Source organism: Clavelina lepadiformis, chromosome 7 (genome assembly GCF_947623445.1).
Source record: "Clavelina lepadiformis chromosome 7, kaClaLepa1.1, whole genome shotgun sequence".
Lineage (NCBI taxonomy): Eukaryota > Metazoa > Chordata > Ascidiacea > Aplousobranchia > Clavelinidae > Clavelina > Clavelina lepadiformis.
Genome location: NC_135246.1, coordinates 15,034,520 through 15,057,090, shown reverse-complemented (window position 1 = coordinate 15,057,090; position 22,571 = coordinate 15,034,520). Strand labels below are relative to the sequence as shown.

The 22,571-nt window shown below is 38.1% G+C and overlaps 2 protein-coding genes and 2 non-coding genes across 5 annotated transcripts; 3 read left to right on the top strand and 1 right to left on the bottom strand.

The window, feature by feature from the left end:
- Positions 1-1,389: 1,389 nt before the first annotated feature.
- LOC143465514 (serine protease 55-like) lies at positions 1,390-4,175 on the top strand. Its single transcript, XM_076963846.1, has 10 exons — positions 1,390-1,594; positions 1,691-1,764; positions 1,938-1,980; positions 2,123-2,154; positions 2,277-2,363; positions 2,598-2,778; positions 2,898-3,059; positions 3,294-3,472; positions 3,561-3,685; positions 3,863-4,175. Exons 1-10 carry the CDS (start codon positions 1,518-1,520, stop codon positions 4,073-4,075), a joined length of 1,173 nt encoding a protein of 390 aa, XP_076819961.1. The 5' UTR covers positions 1,390-1,517; the 3' UTR covers positions 4,076-4,175.
- Positions 4,176-5,155: 980 nt separating this feature from the next.
- Positions 5,156-20,612, bottom strand: LOC143464808 (matrix metalloproteinase-24-like). 2 transcript variants are annotated; one of them, XM_076962803.1, is made up of 12 exons: positions 20,363-20,611; positions 20,195-20,296; positions 12,519-12,707; positions 12,209-12,291; positions 9,442-9,728; positions 8,001-8,162; positions 7,765-7,879; positions 7,502-7,630; positions 7,202-7,344; positions 6,856-6,993; positions 6,464-6,583; positions 5,156-6,336 (listed from the first exon to the last, which is right to left on the bottom strand). In XM_076962803.1, the coding sequence occupies exons 3-12, from the start codon at positions 12,630-12,632 to the stop codon at positions 5,912-5,914; spliced, it is 1,716 nt and encodes a 571-aa protein (XP_076818918.1). In that variant the 5' UTR covers positions 12,633-12,707; positions 20,195-20,296; positions 20,363-20,611; the 3' UTR covers positions 5,156-5,911. The 2 variants fall into 2 exon arrangements, with proteins under 2 accessions (XP_076818918.1, XP_076818917.1); XM_076962802.1 differs by lacking the exon at positions 20,195-20,296 and having other exon boundaries at positions 20,363-20,612.
- Trnam-cau (transfer RNA methionine (anticodon CAU)) lies at positions 19,399-19,470 on the top strand. Its single transcript has one exon. It is a non-coding gene; the product is annotated as a tRNA-Met (tRNA).
- Positions 19,479-19,550, top strand: Trnah-gug (transfer RNA histidin (anticodon GUG)). The gene has a single exon. It is a non-coding gene; the product is annotated as a tRNA-His (tRNA).
- Positions 20,613-22,571: the final 1,959 nt, after the last annotated feature.

Below are 22,571 nucleotides of genomic sequence, written 5' to 3'. Positions count from 1 at the left end.
TTTCATCCTAGCTGTACCAACCTCAGTAGGCTAAAGGATGGGGCAAAATTGCTTAAGGTTTTTCAGTGGCGGTTTTTGTGGTTTACTGACTGAATAACTCATACAAAGATTGTGATAAGCGGTTAGAAATAAAAACTATGAAAGTGTTAAGGAGAAATACTTTGTTGGAACACTAGACAATTACAAAAACAATTTGCAAAAGTACTTCATCCTTTCTTATATTCTGTCTTGAAACCTTTTCCTTCCGTCCAAATTGTCATCGTTAACATGTTGGAGGACAAATAATCTCAACAGTAATGAATACAGTACCTAACAAATTGTTTTAAGACATACATCAAAGATTTGTTTGGGTAGATAATGAAATATGATATGAAATATTATATTTTTTACAAACTTTTGTTCCAAAAAAGAATGTGCACCGCCATCGATTAAAAACGTTCTTATACTGTATAATAACACCACGAATAGCAAAGTTCTCTCTTACTATAGAAAACTGATACGGGATTAGAGCAATGATTGTTTGTTATAGTCCGTTACGGAATTTGCTAGAATGCGAAAGATGTGAATGCTATGCACGTAATGAATTGAAGATGCAAGAAATCTTGACAAAATATATGTTTAACCAGTGCAAAGTTTCCAGCGTGGCAAACGGATAGAAAACTACCTGAACCGACTCGGTTTAAAAACAGCGGATCCTGAATCAGGCAGAAACACAGATACTACACAATTTATAAAAATACACCAATGACACAATTAAACAGTAAATCAATATAACATTGCACTGTGGCTATAAAATGTCGTGACAAAAAATTGCCACAGATCTTTACTTTTTAAGGAAGTGATGTTTAACAGAGCATTTAATTTGAATATGTATAAGTAGATAAAATGCCGTGTTGTCCTAATCTTAAATCCTCTGCTCTCCTAGAAGACCCACATTGACAGCACAATCTCTCTTGACTTTGTTTGCTTTAATAACAGATATATTACGCGTAATAAGGCTAATTTAAATAGTAGAGTCTATATTAGCATATGGTGTTGAGAGATTATAACTAAGATAACAGACATACGTAAAACCGAGACTCGATCAGACGCTAAGAAAAACAATCAGAGATCTATTTATAGACTGCTTGAAATATACGAATGTGCAGCCCAGATGTGGTAATGACTAGGCTTACATAGTGTGTAATTATGAACAAAATCGGTTGCATTGAATCACTGAAGGTACGTTTAGTGGTTGCTTCGCGTGAGAAGCAATAATCCACCAATGGCAGAAATATGGAATTGTTCTGCCTACTGGTAACGACTGAATTGAAACGCAGGAAATATGTGAATGACTTTCATTGTAATTGGTGGCACACACCATACCTGCTGTGACATGATGTTGCCAAAAATACACCGCAAGGCTAAGTTATAAAAGCGGTTACATTTAATTCCTATAACTACCTTATAGTGGAACATTTACGAAGAGGACATCAGCACTTTGGACGGTTCGAAACTCAAAAAACGAAGCGTGTTCGATGATTGTTCTAAGATTTGTATTTCTCGCTGTGGTGGTAGTTGCAGTAGAAGACGGAGCTCAACCCAAGAGCAATGAGTTAGAATTCTTTTGACGACATTATATTATCCAAGCATGGAGTATATACGGGCAAGTTTATTATTACTATAACTTAATGTTCATTTTTCTTTCCAGGCGGCAAAAGACAAGGCTTTCGTTATTGAGTGCGTTCGTAGAGAAACTGGACCTTTTGTCACCTGAAAACGACGGTATAATTCTGAAACAACTGCATTTACACTTTACAATCTGTCTTGCAACCTTCGCATTCAACTAACAAGGAATGATAAAAATAAAAACCTTGCGATATTGGAGAGCGTAATTGTGACTAATACTGTAAGTTTTTAATAAATATATATTACATTCTTTGGTTTTTGTTATATAGATTCAGCATCGCCGGTTACTAAGAACAACGAAAACATTTTGAGGTTAGTATATACAAATAATTCCGTAAATGCGTTTAAGGGTGTTTAAGTATGTTATTTTACGTTTAACCAACATACTGTAGTATATTTTGTAAAATGTATAGAATTTATAGGTAGCTTCATTTATACCCAGTTTATTTTTCAGAATAAAACGGCAAGGCCCTAACTTCGTCCAAGGTTGAGTACATTTGTGCAAGAGGGTTATAAAAATTAAAATAAATGCTTCTAACCAACAGTTAAACCGCATGTAACTGTATATAAAATTGATAACATTCTCGACTTTCTTCGCAAAATTTCAGAAGCAAAAGAAATCTCGGTCACAACAAACGCAAACGGATTGCAGCATAGTTCCTTATCAACTCACAAAACCGAAAAACGAATTGCATGTTAGTTACTTATTATCTTTATTAAAATTTACTGAGTAATCCTTATTGAAAAAAATAGAAAAAAAAGAAAAAAAACAAATACGAAAGAAGATGAAATCAGCAGTTTCTATATCGTCCGACGAACCGTTAAAATGTTTCCGATACAAACTGCATACGAAAACTAATTACTACATTCTCTCATTGGCACAACGAAAACTTACAAAAGCTTTGTAGTATATTCATTCTATTTAATAGATGGAAAATCTGCTGGAATCGCAGAATTTCCGTGGCACGTCACACTTTGGAAAGGCGATAACTTCATTTGCGGCGGAGTCTTAGTAAAGCCAAGCCGCGTTGTCACAGCCGCACATTGCCTTAAAGAATTCATGTATTTTGTAAACGGATACAGGAGAAGGACTTATGGTACTTGGAGAAGGTATGATGCATAAATTTCTTTACGAGATAGATACTTATTCTTTACAAAAACACTGGGTAACACTGGGCATTAATATTTTATGCTATAAATCTCTGAAAGATTTTTTTCTGTTTGCGCAGGGGAAGGATTTGCATGAATGGGTTCAATTACTCGGTTAGGGTCGGAAAAAATGATCCTTCAAATCTGGGCACATACAGGGAACACTTAGGAAGAGGTGAACTGTACCCAGTCACTCAAGCTTTGGTTCCACCTTCCTACAGAAAAATCAGAAATTACTATGTGTAAGACAAGTAAACCGTCAGCTCGCTATGTTTCCTTTATCTTTTACTGAATTTCGTTTAAACATTTTTGCAGATGACTTGTCTTTATTTCTTTCTTATTGTGTAAAGCTTGAAGTAAATTTTAACGTTAGTTTGTCATCGCTGCGGCAACCTTTGTTGAAAGCTGATGTCCATGTGGTGGTATTACTAGACATTTTTAACAAGTGTATAATCACTAGCATGTATCTATTATAGCGACGACTTTGCTGTATTGTACCTTGAGAGACCAGCTGATGCAAGTATAGGAGTGATCAGTGTATGGAGTGATACTTGGATTTCAAGCTTTCGTTGGTTGAACGATTTGAACAGTTTCAGCCATGTCTTACCGCGTAATTGCATAGCCATAGGACATGGTGGCAGCGCCGAGTTTCCCTGTAATTTGTGATTGTAAATATACTATTTGCTGGTGCGCAGTATTAACAAGACTGCATGAGCTCATTTCTCTCCTTCTGAAATCCGCAGACATCCCAAGCAAAAAACTAATGAAAGTGGATGTAGAGGTGAAAAAATGCAATCATGAGTCTAACCATCGAGATCACATCAGATGCGTTAAGACAAGAAATAATGGAAGAGTTGTCGGCTGCGTGGTAATATCTTTTTCTGTTTTCTGCAACTAAATGTCACAGGATAATAATGCCGAAATACCACATTTTGTAACATGACTTTAAACAAACTTATGAACAAGTACATTACTAAATTACAGTTTACGCTGCATATGTATGTATGCCATCATTTCCGTTTCTAACGACAATTTATTATTTTAGGGTGACAGCGGAAGTCCAATATTGTGTCCGATTGATCCTGACACCGCTAGCCCGCCCTACTTTGTTATGGGAATCATATCAACCAATGAACAATACGACTGCCTAAGCAATAATTACACCGTCGTTTCTCGCTTAGATGAACATTTCAAGGTAGAGAGCTTGGAGTTAAATGACAACAGAACGGTCAATTGCTTTGCAAAACGCTCAAAATGATGACGACTTCTGATTGGCGCCGTGATGTTGCAACCCCATAAAATGATTTCATCATACTTTTATTATTAATTGAATAATTGAATAAAAATGTTCATGCATATATTTTGTTGATTTGCTGTTATTTTGAGCCATGCACAAATTGGTTTAGGAAAAGAATATATTTTGTTCAGCCTACGCCGCCCACAGCAGTGAGGTAGCACCGTTAGAACTCAACAACCTTTTGTTCTCTTACAGAAATGCAGAAACAAGCCGGTTTTTCAAGTATGGGATTCTAAAAAACAAAATATGTATTACAATGTAAGTATTTTGATTCAGTGTATCAGTTACCAAGCTCTTCAGCTAAAGCAACAACAATGTTCTATTAGTATTGGGTTAATTGGAAGCAGCGGTAGCATCGTGTAGGAACTGTCTTCCGAATGTTTGTTACGGCCCTCATCTAAATTCATCACACCTGGGTTGGTAATTTTGTGTTAAAACGTCCCAGTTTAGTCGTAGCTTGATACCAAAATACCAGGGAATCTGTTAATAAAGATCGTGACGTTGACTGGCTGCTTCGACGCGTATTTTGGGTTCACTGTTGCCTGACAACAGATTAAAATAGGTTTGACCAATATCCAAACGACGTTGGAAACAATTACACTAACATCCTGCGGAATACAACAATAATAACCGGTCGCAAAAAACGAAGTTACCGGCCAGACATTGTAATAAAAAACGATGAATCTTGTATTTTTATTGATCTTAAACTTATTGTACCTTGTGATAAGAAACTTTAACGAAAAGAACGATAAATATCGTGATCTTAAAATAAATGTTCTTATCCCTGTTGTATTCGGTGCAACCGGTGCTATCAGCCATAACCTCTTGAATTTTACAATCATATAGGACGCAACGATCAACTGTTAAAGAGATTTGAAACAAATTGCCTGATGCTTACTTGTTAAGCAACCACTTTTGCTGGAATTCGGGTTTTACCAATGAACAAGTTATCCCCGAAATATTTTATTTAGATTGTTTTTTACAAACGTTATATTTCTGGTAGCTTGTTATAAACGAATTTTCTCCCTGAAATTGTGATATAACTACAACATCCAAAATTCTCCTTTATAACTTTAAATGGTGTTTTATTTCAAAAAGAAGAGGAATGGCGTACAGGAGAAAAGAAAACGAAATGGCAAGTAATATATACTAAAACAGTAAAAAAAGTGTTTTAGAACAGTTTTACCTAAACGAAACTGACGTCAATTAATGAGGAACAGCAGGTACACTCTCACAGTATTAAATTGTGTGACGCAACGAGTTTTCGAAAAGCACAACAATAAAATTGTCAAAGCATTTTATTGATATTTTTAGAATAATTTGAAATAGGAGAAAATGTTCGAAACAAAAAAATGTCTATTATGCTGTCACCGCGCCATATAACTTGGGCATAAGTTCTATGGTTGGCATTATCACAATGTAATAGGCCTATACGTTCTCACTGCTCATTGTAAAAGCACGTTTGACGTGCGTTCAGGCTAATACTGCTTCATTAAACGGAAAATTGGCAAAACGATGCTGTAACAGAAGTGAAACATGAACGGCTTCCACGAAATGTGCATAAACTTAAATGTTTGAAGAAAGCGGCAACTTTAACAACTTAAAAAACAGCAGTTTTTGGAAAGTCGCAACAAGTTATATAGATAGCATGTAATCTTTGCATATAATGCATGTATGAAAACGACCACGAGATCCTGGATTGGACTCAGATTGATGACTTGACGTAACCGCTGTGGGCGCTAAGCGAGGCCGGGCACACAAGGGCAAGCGCGGACCTCATGACTTTTGTGTTTCCGATCAAACCCTGGGTTGCAGGGAGAAGTGAAACCGCCGTAGTTTCTGCTGGGCTGCCGTCACGCACATAGTTTTTCCCCCAGTCGTGTGGGGTGGCAACCCTTTCGAGTAACCCTGGGCGTAGGGTACCGTGGGAGAGGCAACTGCTACGGTTCTTGGATTTTGTTTCTCTGCTCTCTGTCGACGCCGGACAATGTACATAACGGCGGCTATTATCAGGATAACCGCCACTGCGCACACTCCGACGATCGCTCCGACGGAGGTTGAGTTGTACTCGTCAGAGGCGTCGTCTTTATCGAAATCGTCTCCCACGGAGCCGCATCCCAGCCAGTCCCTCCTGAAAGATTGAGGTCCGGATACAACTCTGATGTCATAATTGTGGAAGGTCCAGTATCTGTTCCCTTTCACGAAATAAGTGTGATTGCGACCTGTGGTTAAAATAAAATCTTGTAAATTAAGTTGTACGGAAAACATATGATAAACTTGGTCAACTGGGTTAACTTTTTATCACGAGACACGTAACACAGTTGTTTGTTTGACCTGTATATCACTTACCGTCTCGACTGACACCGGAGAAAGCAGCATCAACATTGGCGGGAACTCCCTTCCAAACATCGATACGTTTCGGATAATCCGATTCCACTTTGTCTCCGGAGAATCTCCAATAATTCTCATCTAATCAAGGAATTTGCTTTAAAATTTGTTTCACAGTTTAACAGACACAAGCATTACAAAATCTATAGCGATTATTAACTCTTTCTGGAATACAGAAAACTATCACCGTCATTCAATATATGATTTATATATTGTCATGTGTCTATTTTCATTTTAAACTATAATATTTTTTCAGATATCCGTTATGGGTTTTGCCTATCACTGCAGTACCTATATACAATATCATAACTTGGAATATCAACGCAGTCAAACAATAGCGTCAGAACACTCACTCTGGAAAAAGTAGGTTTTGCCATTTCGTTCCCACCACACGGCGGCGCCAACGTGGTCATTTTGCAACCCCAGAAAGCGGACGTGCCGTGGTGAACCAGGAAGTAAAGTGGTGCCGTCGTATTCCCAATATTGGTAATCTAAACAGCATATACGTAGTTTGAATTACTAAAAATGAAATATAACAAAATCAGCATATTACAACGTGACAAATTATGGCCAAAATAATCAGGTATCTGCAGAAAATGAATACCCAACAGGGTTGGAAGTATTCATTGGTAGTAACTAAACGTGCAGCATATAATCATTACATTTACTTACATCTTACAATGACGTTTGTGTACATACCTTTAAAGAAGACAATTCTATTAGTGGCTGGATTTTCATACACCGCAGTGACTCCATCTTTAAGCTGAGGCCAAAAGGAAGTTATCTTGTACGGACCCTGAACTTTGTCGTCGTGCAGTCGCCGTCTCCACATATATTTTCCACTGAAGTGAATTAACAAAGTTTGGAAATTAGCATGAGGGCAACAAAGTTCTATGTAAATTATTCTATACAACCATGCTTAAATTTTGCAGCAATTGCAAGTTAGGCGCTTTTGCTTAGCGTTTTGTAAATATTCTGAAAGCGCAGTGCTAAGCCTACCTGAAAATGTACAATTCCCGTCGCAAATAACTGACCGCATCAAACTTTTTCAGTTTGCACACCTCGGGCAGTGGAGGTTTGGTCGTGGTACGTGGTGTAGGTCTGGAAGTAGGGGGAACTTTTGTTCTCCTAAACGAGATAAGTTATTAAGATTAACTTATTCTTTGTTATGCGTAAGAAGTTAAATTATTTTGAATAATTGGCTGATCACATCAACTTTTGAAGAATTTCACAAGAATAGTTTAAAATTTGAAAATGCTTACGAAGGCCACTTGGTTCTGAATGGGTAGAACTTAGTTGATGTGGTTGATAAGGTGGAGGTCGGTGGGGTAGTTGACGTCGGTTTGATTGGTTTTTCCGGTCGCGAATATCTCACACCTGGTGACATCATGTAAACGTAAGCGTTAAATGACTTGATACGGGTATTTGTAATAAAGCAAACTGCAATCAGTTGTAGAATTAATATATTTTAGTAAATATTATTGATTATGTTAATTACCGTAAATGTTTTGAATGCCGTTGATGTCGTCTTGAGGTAAAACAAAATTCTCGGTGTTGTGATACTGGTAGATTGGTGCCATGATAGCGGTTTGATCCGGGGAATGCCCCAAACCGAGAGCGTGACCCAGTTCGTGAACAGCAACAAGAAAAAGATCGTTTCCTAGAAGAAAGCAAAAAAGCAGGAGTCAAAGATTGGTGCCAAGCAGAGAGGCAAACGCAATCGTTTCCTGTTTGATCTGGACATGAAGTCAACTGGCACTACACTGCACAGTTTTAAGTAAATTCGTTGCGTTTTTCTTATTTAACTGCACAGCGCCAAATACTGAAGCGAAATCCTTATTTGGTATAAACTTCCTGGCGCTTTAAAACTGACTAAACGTCACTCATGTCGATTATGACGGGATGTGTTCAGTATGAAGTCACAATGATTGAATTTTCCGGCGTTTTTCAGCCTTTTATCAGTAATCCGCTCGCATAAAGGATTTGAGTCGTAAAAAATTCGTAAAACTCCCCAGCTTTTGGTTTCCGCGGCTAACGTCGCGTCACCATAGAAACGAGCTGCTCATTCCTGAATTTCCAGGTGCAAATCTCAGCCAATCGCGAAGCAATTTCCGCCGCTATCGACCAATCCGAAACGAGTTCGCACAGCTGAAAGTTGCCGTCGTTTGTGACTTTAGTGTCGGCCACACTAATTTATGACGTCACAAGGAAGTTATGAAGAGTAAACAAGAAAAATGACTTCACGGACTGACAATTCATTGAGGAAGTCCCGCTTTGCATGCGAAGTTCTACTCGTTGTAACTCTTCAGGACAACCATAACCATAGTTCAGGTCACTGGTACTAGAATAGAATCCCTTTCGTTTGTCGATATTATGCCGTTCTCAGAATAGGCGCAATTAACAGAATAACCTTTTCTTCAAATTGACAAGTGACATACGTTGCAAAACACGAAACTTTAAGACAGAGTGCTACCAAATGTCACCAGGTATAAATACTCCGCCGACACCAACTTCGCTCAAAATATCACGTATTGCGAGCGTATATGCAAAGTAACTTTATCGTAATATACTGCATGCGATAAAAAGAATGCTTTTCCATTAATTCTTGACGTGCAAAAACTTAAGACGTATACTCCTGAATTATTGATGAAACCCGCTGAAAACAGACGAGACACAATAGTTTTACAAGCAAAAGCAGACAGGTTTTGCTCGTTATCTTGAAGAGGTGGAAGCCCCTTTTAAAATGCAAAAGCATTTTGAAACGATAAATCGTCGATAGAAATAATGCGGTAAAATTTAAAGTTCTTCATCTTAACTCAAAGTCACCTAAATTATGTGCTATTCAAACTACCATACCAAAACGCACTTATTTGGAACGTTTAAAAAGGTCCGTAACCACATTTTTATGATTTAAAAGCTAGAGAAAGAAAATATCCTACCTTCATACGGGGGCTTATGTAGAGTCCAGGGTTCAGAAGAGTCAAAATGGGTGTCCCCGCCTATCCCGGGGCCAGGGTAGTAGGCGTGAGCTAGGTATCCACCCGGGCCGTCGAAGGCGGTGTTGTCGTCATGGTAACCGTCCGCAAAGAAAGTCACAATGTCGGGTTTGTCGGATGGGGACACTTTATCGAATTCGATGGGAATATGTTTGCTCCAGACCGCGAATGCTTGGTCAATTGCCTCATGGGTTAATTTCTTGCCTAATTTCGGGGTGACATTGTTGATACTGAAAAAGAAATACATTTTCTGTCGAACCCTTGCCAACAAAAAAATCATGATGTACTGAATACTATGCAGACGGTTGAAAAACAAAAATTTTTTTTAAAGCTCTCGCATAAAAGCACGAGTTAAAGTGAATGAAAGATTGTTACCGACTCTTAAATGCTATTAAGAAGAAAGAGAAACTACTTCTTATTGATCACAAAAAAAGAATTTCAGTTTTTTTTGTTGAAAACAGACAAGCATGAGGCTATTCCTTTGTTTGTCTTTCATTTATAAGACGATTGATCCGTGCAGTTCCTACGTAACTTTTTAAATAATTAATAAAGATTATGCAGCGATATTTGGTGGTATTGCTACGTGCCGCTTTTGTGCCAAATCTTCAGCGAAAGCATTCTAAAATGTCGACTTTGCAGGTATTACTATTTTCGACTGTAGCAATAACAATGTGGTCCGGTGACAATGAGCACAAATTAGTGGCGTAAATAGCAGCAATGTCATCAAAATGTAAAAGTTGTCTGCGCTGAAGCTATATTTATGTTTGTACCGAACATTCGTTCAGGACGTATTGTCAGTTTGTCAAGGTAAAAATATCCTCGACGTTGCCTAGACGCTTAAAACCTGTAATTAGCTCGTTAATTTGATCGTTTTACAAGTTCTCCCATAGTCTTTCGCTATTTTGGCGCAACTTGAAATGTCAGCAAGAACGGCGGAAGAATGAACTGATCACATGTTCGTGTCGTTTATTCCAGGATTGTTTCCTAATACCGAATGACAAAGTTTACCAAATTTGTATGTCCGGGATCGCTCGCAAATTGGTTCAAATTAGGTCGTAATGCTCACAACAAACTTGCACAGTATTTCCATAAACAATTCCGCCAGGATTTCACACAATGTGAATAATCAAGCCATTTTGATGAATGTGCCTTGTTGCAAATTGTATTTCATCAAGGGAGTGACGTCATGCGAATAAAAGCTTATTTGTTGTTTTTCATTAGAATGTCGTACAGGATTATCACACCAATGACATTATTTGACGTTGTTACGTGCGTGTTTCTATGTTTGCAACGTGATGTAATTAATGATTACAAAATATAGCATCGATTGCGAACGATCGCAAAAATTGACCAATCGGAGGTCGAAAATCCCTTGCTATCAGTCAGTTGCAACAGCCAATGTCAAAATAGCCTATTTCGACATGACAGCTCCCTTTGGCTAACTGGTAATTTTAACAAATAGGAATTTAACCGCAAATTAACCGTATAATCGAAAATAGACGAACCCAGCAATTTAATAGGGACTGATAAACGGCCGATATGTGGCGTGGCCACGTTCGAATAGGTTTGGTTTCCTTGAATACAACCCACGTAGTCCAAAAAGTAGCAATTTACTCCAAAATAGAAGTTTTATAAAAACAACTACCCATTCAAACCAACATTGAGCACATGACTACATTTTGTTGCAGGACGGCCATATTTTTACAAGTTGTGTTTGGTGTTTGAAAACTAATGTGGTGCGAATATGTGCTAGATATCATGTTTGAGAACAGATCATAGGAGTTCTCTAGTTCTATAACAACAACGATTAGAGCTAAAATAAGAAAATTAACCTTTTTGTTCTACTAATACTTCGCTAAAAATATGTGGTCGATTGTATATCATTTCATATGCGTAAAAGTATTTTCCAACGAAGTATTGCTCTAAAAGGGGTTACAGTAAAACCCCATAGTGTTAATTTATACCAAAAAAGCTTGTAAATACTTTTACAATGGACGGAAATGCTGATTAGGTATTTAAACGTGAGGTCAGTACACCTGTTTACCGTGGTACGTCAGCAGCAACACTTACAGTATGATCTATGCGGAAGCGTTCAACGTATAATCTTCCGGTTTTCATGACAAAAGTCAGCCGGGTGGTCACCTCAGTATGACGTGGTATACATTTCCGTTTTATTCAATATAAGAAAAAATACCAAAAACGTGACCTGGAAGTTGCCATGACTGCTGCTAAGGTAAGTTCCTAGACTTAAGTTTTTTTTTAATTTCCCCGAGAAAACACCCAAAGTTGAACTTTTTCCCAATACGTGACTCTTGTCCTACACATCAAAACGTAAAAACCAAGTTTACGAGTAGTAGCAATAGGTGGAAGCCCAGAAGTTATTTTATAGTTGAGATGATGCGTTGGGTATAAAAGGAATCGTTTGCATAATGCTATGTTTGCATAACGTTTGCATACGTATACTATGAAGATGGGCTTGTAAACAAGGATACGAAACTGTTGGGACAATCGATACAACGCCCAGAATATATGCCGAAAACGCGTTCCTTTCAAGTATTTACATAAGCATAGCTTTGCATTGACTATATACGGCCATTAACCTATCTATTATCCGTGATGCATGTGCGCTGTGCAGGATACAGTATGAACATTGATAAAACTTCCAAACTTTTATCGGCTTAAAAAATGTGCATGAAACGATTTTACTTACGAATACGTGATGTAACGTTTCTGCCACTTTTGTCCGACTGTGACGTAACGTTTCTTTCTTCTAAAATTCACCTCAATTGCTCCCTGAAACAAGAAAAGGTTACTCCAATGAATGATGCATTCGCACAGGCAAAGATGCTGATTCTAATGACACTAAAGTTACATTTCGGTTCAAACTTATGCAATAGGCTCGCGCCTTGACACACTCGCAAATGACTAATTACAGACGTTTGCAATCTATTACGTCAACACAGCAAAGGCGTACAAGGTTGTTTGTCTACTGAGTAATGCAAGTGGGAATAGGAACTTACCTTGTCGCTATTGGCACATCTCGACTTGCGCATGACTGCCAGTGTCGCTTCATCCAGTTCGCCTGTTTTCTTCAACCCCATGAAGGCTTGCATCTCCATGATTGCTTCTCTCATGCTCGTTTGCCTGGCCACTCCTCCAGCAGAGACAAGATTTTCGGGTGGAACGTAACCATATTTTGTCAAATAGGTCTGCACAATAAAATTGATGTTGTGACGTTACAATGAACCTCATTCTCCAGACGTGAGTGATGCAAGTAAATTAGAAAGGAGCTGGGCAGCAACCTCAGTGACCGCGGATACTGTAATTCTGCGGAAAGTCCGAATTGGACACACCTAATTGGAAAATCGATAGACCCTAAAGGCCACCCGCGGTCCAAGCTATCCGTATTGTTGCGTCACAATCCATCATTGTTGACGTAACAAAAGTTAATGACGATTTCACGCTGACAAAACAGATGAGCAAAAATAGGAAAAGTGATGGTCATATTAAAGCCAAATATTACAAGCCTAGCTGATTCACTACCGGGGACCAATTTTTCTAATAAAAGTTGAAAAGGTGCCAGCAGATGTGTGAGTGTACTGCGGAAATGTTAACCTATTACTCCACCTTGTTTATCAGAACCGTTCGATAATTTGTGTTGATACGCTTGTCAAATTATGAGAACAAATTGGCCATCGCAAGGCAATTTTTCAAAATTCTCTTCTCGTCATAAAAGCTGGTTAGTAGGTTCAAGTTAGAATGAAAAGTAATTTTGGGGGAGCCTGGCTGCCAGAATACAACAAAACAACTCAGAATTTGACACCATCGTTATATGATCTCACAAATTACCCCGGAGAAGATCTTTTACAATATTGAGAATAGTAAATAAATATATCTGCGAAAATGCAAGGTTTCCAAAACACACTAATGCTTATAAGTAAAATAGTCTTGTGCCTATGTACGAAAATACTACCAACGATACGTATATTTACAAACTTAAGCATCGTCCAATTACCTGGGAGCACTCACCCCAATGCAAGGGAAGCAATTTTCCTCGCAAGGTCGATAAATAATGCAAAATGCAACAGCTGATGCTGTAAGCGGCTTTAGGCGGTGCCAGCAAGAGATAGTCGCTATGGCAACGCCGCGTAAATTGACACGATAACGAAACAAAATGTCGGCTTTCGAGACGGTTTTTGTTCTGAGTCGTTCAGTGTATTGTTTAACGTTAATTCACCCAGACGCCCGAACTGCGCTTTAAGCTAATTAAGTAAGGGCAGCGTTTAGATTCGAGTCGCCCATAAGATTTAATGTAATATATGACATGGCCACTTCAAAAGGAACAATATCTCTGTCTTCCGACGTTCAGCAGCTTCCTTTCTTATCATAGTGGGATACTCCCTGCTGGATAGGAGTTGCGCTAATGGACGAACCACAGATCTTTATCTATCGTTAATAAGCCTGTTATGACAGCCTATTGTTCCCATGGGGTTTTGATTAACAGACAAAACTAGCCGTGGGGAGTTTCACAATTTCCAATAAACGGATAACACAGCAGCGGTGACGAACGATCTTCAAACGTACGATGTGGAAGTGAAGTTGAATGGTCTAATCAGTTAACGTTTATTGCCACTCAAACCAAACTAACCCAGACTAGTTCAACGCCTTGATCACTGGGTCTCAGAGAATAATGACATTAAATCAAGTCCAAAAACTAACATATTTCGATCCGTTTTAACCTACAACTACTCGCGTTCAGTTGTGGGGATGACTTGTGAATTTCAGCTGTGTGAGTATTGTATCGCACAAACTGGCTATCATTTCACCCTGGGTCTGCTATATACGACATAATACCAACACTTCCTTTAAAATGGCAGCTGCTATGTGCGATTAGTGCAGATGCACGGATTATCAAGATTACATTGAATCGATATTCTGCAGGTAATAATATGCGTTTGCAATTGAATAAGCGGATACTACGATGATGACAATGAGTATGACGCAAGTATTACGATATTGCTGATTTTTATCCTCGACGTAATTCAGTATTTTCAAAAATCCACTCTACTGCTTCCTTGACATCCAGAGATCGCGGTGACATTTGGACGCGGGATAATACGCTGCTTGTGTGAGGTTCGTGATGAAATAATAGAAAGGAATTCAGTAATCACCGCACCGGCAACCAACATAACCCAATTACTTGTATTATACGTAAAAGTAACTGTGACTCGTTTGCGCTTTGGTGCAAAGTCAAGCGGCCGTAAAAAGTTTTCCCCATAGTGTCTCAAATATTGGAGAGCAACCCGCGCCATCGACAGGTGATATTGTACTTATCGAATTTCTGGGCAGATCGTGGCGGGAAAATGAAAATTCTTGTTTTGGGTAAAACTCGGCTAAAATACCGCAGCCAAGGACGAAATTGCGTTTATTTAACCTTTAAAAAACAAGATCCTTTCAGCCAGATTTGTGAAGTTTTAATCAAATTTCTGATGAGATCTAGATTTGAGAAAGTCATAGTAAAGGTCATATCTTCCATTAAATCTGGTAAAACCAAACCGCAGTTCAAAACCTAGCACTTAAAAGACAAGTCTCAATATCACCACCTGATCTGTTTACAGCGGCCGAGTCACGGACTTGTGGTGTCTGAAAGAACTTCGGCGCTATGTAGGTATACAACTTTCGAAGCGTGTCAAACGCTTGTATTTATTTTTTTATTGGAAAACACGAAACCAAACAAGAGGCCTCATAGTTAATTTATACGATATTTATAGCGATGATGTCAGCGTTGGAAGACAAACTTGGATCACCGACATTTCTCGCCCATCTGTTGGGTGGGAGGAAGCCTAGCCGTAGCTGATATATTATCTCAAGTTCATCGTTAAACACTCAACGCTTTCTCCCGTAGGGTAAAAAACGTATTGAAAGAAGGTTGCGCGTATTAAAGAAAACATATCATGGCTAGTAGCGATATAAAGTTATTTTAGCTTTCGTTCATTTAGCGTATTGCGGTAAGGAGTGGAAACAGAACATTACCTAAACATAAAACCGAGAATACTGTACTAGACATAAGCAACCCTTCCATTTATTTCTTCAAACTTTCCCCTAAAAATCGATAGGAAATCGCATGACGCCGTTTTACCCACTTTGGAATTAAATCGAACATCGATTGGAAAAATCAAATTCGCTTTAAAACGCGGTGAGATGATGAAGGTGCATGCACACTGTGATGAGTCACAATTCATCTAAATTACGCAATAACCAACCTAAAAATTGAATGAAGGGTTAGCTTACGATGCAAATTAACGAAGCCTTCGAAATTTAAGCCTCAAAGTGTTGGTAATGGCTTTTTGTGGCTTGGGAAACCTTTTTTATATCGGTTTAGAGTTTAAAGCAGAACGAAACACCAAGAACAAAAAACGGCGTTTGCGGAGCAGCCATTACGTAATGTCGTCAAATGAAGGTTAGGGAATTTCTTTACGTTACCGGAAGCGGTATTCAACGATTCGTAATCAAATTGCTGTTTGATTTTACCAAAAAAAGTAATAAACTATCGACTGATCGAATGAATCAGTGTGTGCGATCGCCATTATGACATCATAACGGGGGCGGTTGGGCTGACCAAGACCGGACGGTGAGACGTCGAAGAGAGTCGAATCTTGGCTTCAATTGGTCTCTATTGTCTTACACGCGTGAATACGACACGGAATATGTTATAACAGATAGAAAAGATTTAGAAGCCCTTAACGCGTCGGCAAACTGAGTCAAAGCTCAAATAGCGACAATAAAAATGATTTTAGTTTTTTTCTATTACATGACTCACCGGTCGGACCAAAAATCACCTTCAGTGTTTACGTCAATTCAACGAAGCGTCCGACCACAAGCTCTGCAGGTATTGCCTTTTTATTATTAGTAAAGTCTTTGAGCGCCCGCAATCCTTCGAGCCCGTGCCGAGCTTACAATGTTAATATTGATGTTGGAAACCGAGCTATTGTGTTCAGTAATGATCTAAAGCCGTGGAAAATCATTTCAAATTTTATTGGTATTTCGCTTCAAATGCGACAAAATAACTCTGATGTCATTTTCGATTACGTCACTGTTACACTCGCTGGGAGTAATAAATTACGCACTGATGCGTGACTTCAATTGCTGCAAACTGTGTCTGTTGGACAACTAGTAAATTATTATCATTACAACCTCGACAATATTTAGCCGCAACCCTAAGAAGTCACAAGCAAAGAGCATATACACTATACAGTATACACGATATCCGTATATATATATACAACAACGCACAAAAAGAGCAATGGGCCAATGGGTATTATCATTCAGAAAACAAGAAACGGGTAAAAACAGGCGACTTTTGTGAGAAATTCACAACGAATTGTCTGCTCGAATTAATTACTACACGAATGCGCTGTTTTATAATAATAAATTAGGTCAACTGCGCTACAAAAATGTTAATGATTGTGTTATTTCCAAAAACATTTTGCTCCCATTCCCGGTTTGAGTGATTGGTCATGAACGCTCACTATTATGACCTAACAGAACTGATCGGATAAAGCAGCAAGAAAATGTAAATTGGCAAACAGCTTTGGGCAAAATATCGGCTGCCAATTGGATTAAAAATCACACTTTCAAAGCCTAGTTTTACCCGGTAGACTTTCTCCGAAGTTTTGATGGAGTTGACGCACAAATAGAAAAGCGTAATGTGATATTTTACCGGGTCTACTCTTTGATGGTTGGCTTTAAGTGATTTAGCGACACGACTTTGCACATTAAGCAGACTTTTTTGCAAAACGCAATAGGAAGATTGAAGAATAAATAACTGCAAGTTTTCCGGCAAACACTTCTAAACCTGCTCCAGCGCACAATTTAAACTATATCCTTGTTTGATAAAGTCTCATATATAAGTTAGTTTTCATGCGGCTTTAAAACAGACAAAGCCCTTATTTATAAAACACTCAAAACAAGTAAAATTTTTCAGTAATTAAGAAAAACAACTCCTACAGTAAAAGAGAAAATACATCATTATAAACAGAGATCGGTCAATTAGATGAGAAAGTAGTCAAAATAAAACATTTCGTCAAAAGCCAAAATCGGAAGCTACTTTCTCCATACCTGACACCCTCGCCTTGATGATTTTGATTGTCTTATAGTTCAGACGGACTTTAAACAGAGTGACGAAAAATTTATCGCAAAATCTAACGCCCACAGCAAAAACTATTTGTATCATTGACCCATAAGTTGAAAAATTGCCTAATTTTCTGCCAGAGCACATGACCATAACTGGTAAAGGAAAATAATTTTTAATTTAAAAAAATCCCTTAAGAATTACACGGCCGGAATATAAACAAGATTTGAAGAGTTTCTACAGACAACCGTCGCAAAATCCGCCAAACACAAAACACCTTAATCTCATTTTCACACCGTTGTTAACTAGTTTGCATAATGACGCAGGATACGCGTTTGGTCAAGCGCAACAATTTGACGGCTAATCACCGTATCACTTACATTTTACCTACATGAGCTAAGTAGACATAGATTTTTAAAATTGCCTTACCTAGATAAGCAAAAACCGCAAACGTACTACTTTAAATGAACGAAATTGTCAAAACCCGATAACGTAAGGCGATTTGGGTGCCGTTTAGAAGTAAAAATGGAGGTAAGTAATTGATTACGACGATTAAATGACAACCACGGGACGAGTCATGTAAATTATCTTAACCTAATTCGTTTTAATTACGCCAGGCCGAAAGGTTGACTTTATGTTTAACTAAATTTCAAGCCACTTTGACTTATTTCAAATTGAAAACAACGGTGTTGTTGCAAAATATCGCTGTTTTGAAAAGCTGGATGGTACGGCGCATAACCTTTGTCAAAACAAAGTCAACGTACATATTACAATGAGCCATAACCGACTCGATAGAGAAGTAATCGCCTTCATACAACTCAGGTAACATTTACTGCATTGGATTATGCTGCAATGTTATTTATACTTTCAATTAAAAGTTCAGGCCAGTTTCTATGAAACAACCTTTAGGGACGTTTTCCAAGGTTAAGAACATACACAAACTACATAATGTCACCCGTTAATTAAGGTACAGCATACACAGTTGTTCATCGGCTTCAAGCCTACGTTGTCTATAGACTGACGTATTAATCATCTATTTCAAAAATCAATACCCACGACAGCCAGTAACGAAGCACTAACGATGGACTACCTTTCATCAAAGTTAAAACAAAACATCTAATTCTCACCGGCCGGTAAGACTGGTATATATCATCATCAATTTAGACAAGGATTGTGATGATAAAGACTTCATTCAACGGCAAAACATCCATTACAATGCGCTATAAACAGAATCTATGATATGAACGTTGGGTGAAATCAGAAGTGCTATTAGTTATGGTGAAAATTTGATCATTTTTTGCAATTTTGAAAGCTCAAGTCACTTGGTAGCCATTAAATTCAATGTGTCTCCAAAACTTGTCGGGCTCTGGCAACACGCGTTTTAACTACCTTATATAAAACAGTGTGAACAAGTATACCCATGAGATTTTCGAGGCGTGAATCCTGTACCTATCAAAGGCTTTATCTTACTCCCAGAAGCCCTGAAAACTATTAAACCGGTTAGATTTAAATCGTACAGTAAAGTCTTTGTACATTTTATTCGGCTTTACCATCCCCAGCTTATTTTTTACGCCAAACATTTTGTAAAAAGCATGTTCTCTTTTCGTTAACGAAGCATTTTTTATGAAGGCAAATTACACATTTAAGTTTGCGCTACATTTTTAAGATTATGTCGATAAACGATGCGACAAAGTTTTATGAAGTCGAAACGAAATACGAATTCCCTTGTTCGAGGAATACAGACGTTTTATGCTCCGCTGCCAAGCTTCAGCAGAGTGGCGCAGCGGAAGCGTGCTGGGCCCATAACCCAGAGGTCGATGGATCGAAACCATCCTCTGCTACATACCATGCTGTGATCGTATAGTGGTTAGTACTCCACGTTGTGGCCGTGGCAACCCTGGTTCGAATCCAGGTCACAGCAAGCTTTTTTCGATTTCTGTTAAATTTGTTTTATAATCTAAAAATAGCGAAAATTTGTCATGATTACCTATCGTAATAATTATGAAAGAACAATGTTACGACGCTACACCATAATGCGACATCATAATAACATATCCGAAAATGTTCTGTAATATCTGTCAAGTCGTTCTGGTCGAAAGACAAAGTTTCAACATGTCCTTTTATCAGTTCGCTTGTACGGATAAGCTAATCTAGCGATACATACAAGGCAAAATCTTACGTCATTGGCAACCGTACGTTTGATTACAACCTGCTGCTAGTATAGTACAGCCTTGGTGTACAGAAATAGCCACAAATTGTGTTTCTTTACACAAAATTATTTCCGATAAAGATAGTAACACTGGTAACTTATAATGGACTAGTCATGTCAACAATGTATTGGTACCGGTTATAACAGATCGCTCCACTTCAGCACCCACGGGAATCATGGCAAACTTAACCAAAAAAAAACTGACGTCACACTAGGGAACGATGTAGGTCTATTAATTGTTCATTATTGAAGAACATTAATCTTGAGAAGTTTTGGAATCATAGCCGCACGCTTTAACTCGACCTGACACAGCAAGCAGACTTTATATCATTTCTTGATATCAGTCAATGGTTTACCTGCTGTGTTTCACAATAAAATACATTCAGTGGCAAGTCCAACGTCTTATTAAATGACACGTTGCTGACCCAGTACCACAGCAAGAAGATAGATTAGTTAACCTACGGAAAGCGATAGGATAACTTTTACCAAAAATCGAACAATGTAATCTACACAGTCAAACTTACCTTGCCAAAAGCAATATCGGCCGCTCTTTTGGCTCTTGCATGAACATCATTGTTTGCATCTTCGCTTATATCGTTTTTGAGCTTCAAGTGAAACGAAATGGCCAGCTGGACATATAACAGCAGCAGGACAAAAGTGGAAATAAGGCGGGTACAAATCGAAAACTTTGGATTCATGATATTCATTGAGTAAAACAGTTGAAAAATAAATTAATATAAATATTCAGTTCTGTGAACATAAAGGCATCTTATAAGAAACTAACAGTAGCCTTAACAACGGAAAGCATATTGCAAACATAACGAAGCATTGTCTTCCCGCAAATGACTGCACTGCATCGTAGCTACTGTTCGAGGGCATAACATACGTTCCAAACGTGACTGCCAATAAGAAAACACTGGGAAAACCAATACGCATAGGGCAAAGGTAAACTGTTAAGCAAAAACGACAACGACAATAGGCCTATTTCTTTTCGAAACGCCTCAACAATTTCCTCACGCAGTTCAGTAAAAAAGCTTATTGGCTGACAGAGAAGCAAAAAGGATGTGCATTGACTGTACAATATAATTCAACCAGCAGCAGAAGAATAAAATAGCTTGGATGAGAAATGAATCTCTTCCTGTCCCGCTCGTCTTTTAGAATGTCCCGTGCTGTTATTATTATTTAGTTATTTACCGTGGCCTTCTTTTGCCAGGACGAAACTGCTAGATTAAGTTTGAATTTATTTTAGAGGTAAAAACTAAAATTGTTCATAAGATAAACACCGAACAAAGGGCTAGTTAACTGCTGATTGCAGCTGATTACGCTGTTCTCATGACAAGTTTCCGCCGCCTTACGACACAAACAACGTAATTCATGCTTGCCCGCGCGTTATTTTCCCTTCGCAAACAAAAAAGTTTAATCATAGCAGATATTCACGCACGCATCTCAGCATCAGCGAAACCACCGACTTAGCCACAGCAAAGTGCCAGATATCTGATTTAAGCTGTTATCTTTCCAAAGATTGCCTTCGTTCTTCTAACTGTGTTTAATCAATTTTTAAGTGAGCTTATGGTGCAACCTGATTTTAGGAAAAGTACGGTCGAATCTAACCTACAATTGTCCAGAATATGCTGACTATTTCACGGGTCTGACGAAGTAAACGAAAGCGAGAAGTTGCTGATTTTAACCTCAGCGGTCTACTTGACGAGCACCTTCATCTCTTTTCTTTGTAATTTTCAAACATAGTTGGCAAAACATGCTACGCTCGCAGCTGTTTTTATACGCGGATAGAGTTGGTGAATTGAACCATCTTTCCGATTACGTTTTTCGTTGGCGCCTTTTTTCGCAACTCTCTCGCAGCTCGTTTTATTTTTTTTGTTACTATCGGCCATCTACTGATTAACAATGTTTAAGTTACATACAGATTTAAGTTGCTTTGCTTTGTGAACTCAGGCAACCGTTTAAATAAGAATTTTCGTATGGCCCCCTCAACTGTGCAATACAACTGCAACCAATAAAAAGATGTTTATTTTGCGAAAAATGTTTGCATTACAGTCTAAATACGCCTACTCCTTTTTATGTCGGAATTACTGTAGTATAAATATACAGCCCCTAAGCTAAATAGACCTAAAATGTAATGGACATACTAAAAGAATACATGTGCATTGAGAAATTAAGCTGCAAAAAACTACTCCAGACGAAAGCTTTCTTTCATTTCTGACTGGAGCACTTCAATAATTTATTATGGTTGGCTAAAGCAATCAATATTTGCTTCTGTATGAAAGCAAGTATCGATAGTTTGTTTTATCCAAAAGCATCTGATACATTTTCTTTATTTTTGCAACGTGTTATGCTCAGGCCAATTCTCTATTATTTTTGGCCAGTTATAGAAAATATGCTTTTTGTGGTTTTTGAAAGCTTTTGCAGCAGACATTATGACCACTCGCTAAAAAATAAAATCTATTGCAACCAACTGGCTCCATATACGGTACCGGCTCTAAGAAAACCTCCGCCAATCTTTTTGCTGTATGATTTCTGTATGATTACAGAAACCAAATTACAGAAACCAAAACGAAACTGATAATATTACACCAACTATTAAACCAAAATATATTAATTATACTAACTAATGAATTGCTTCAATCGAAAACTATACTAAGCCGAAATTTCGCTTCGAAAAACAAAGTAGGCCTGCCTTGCTTTGCACAATTGTCGCCAAACTGCTACAGTTAG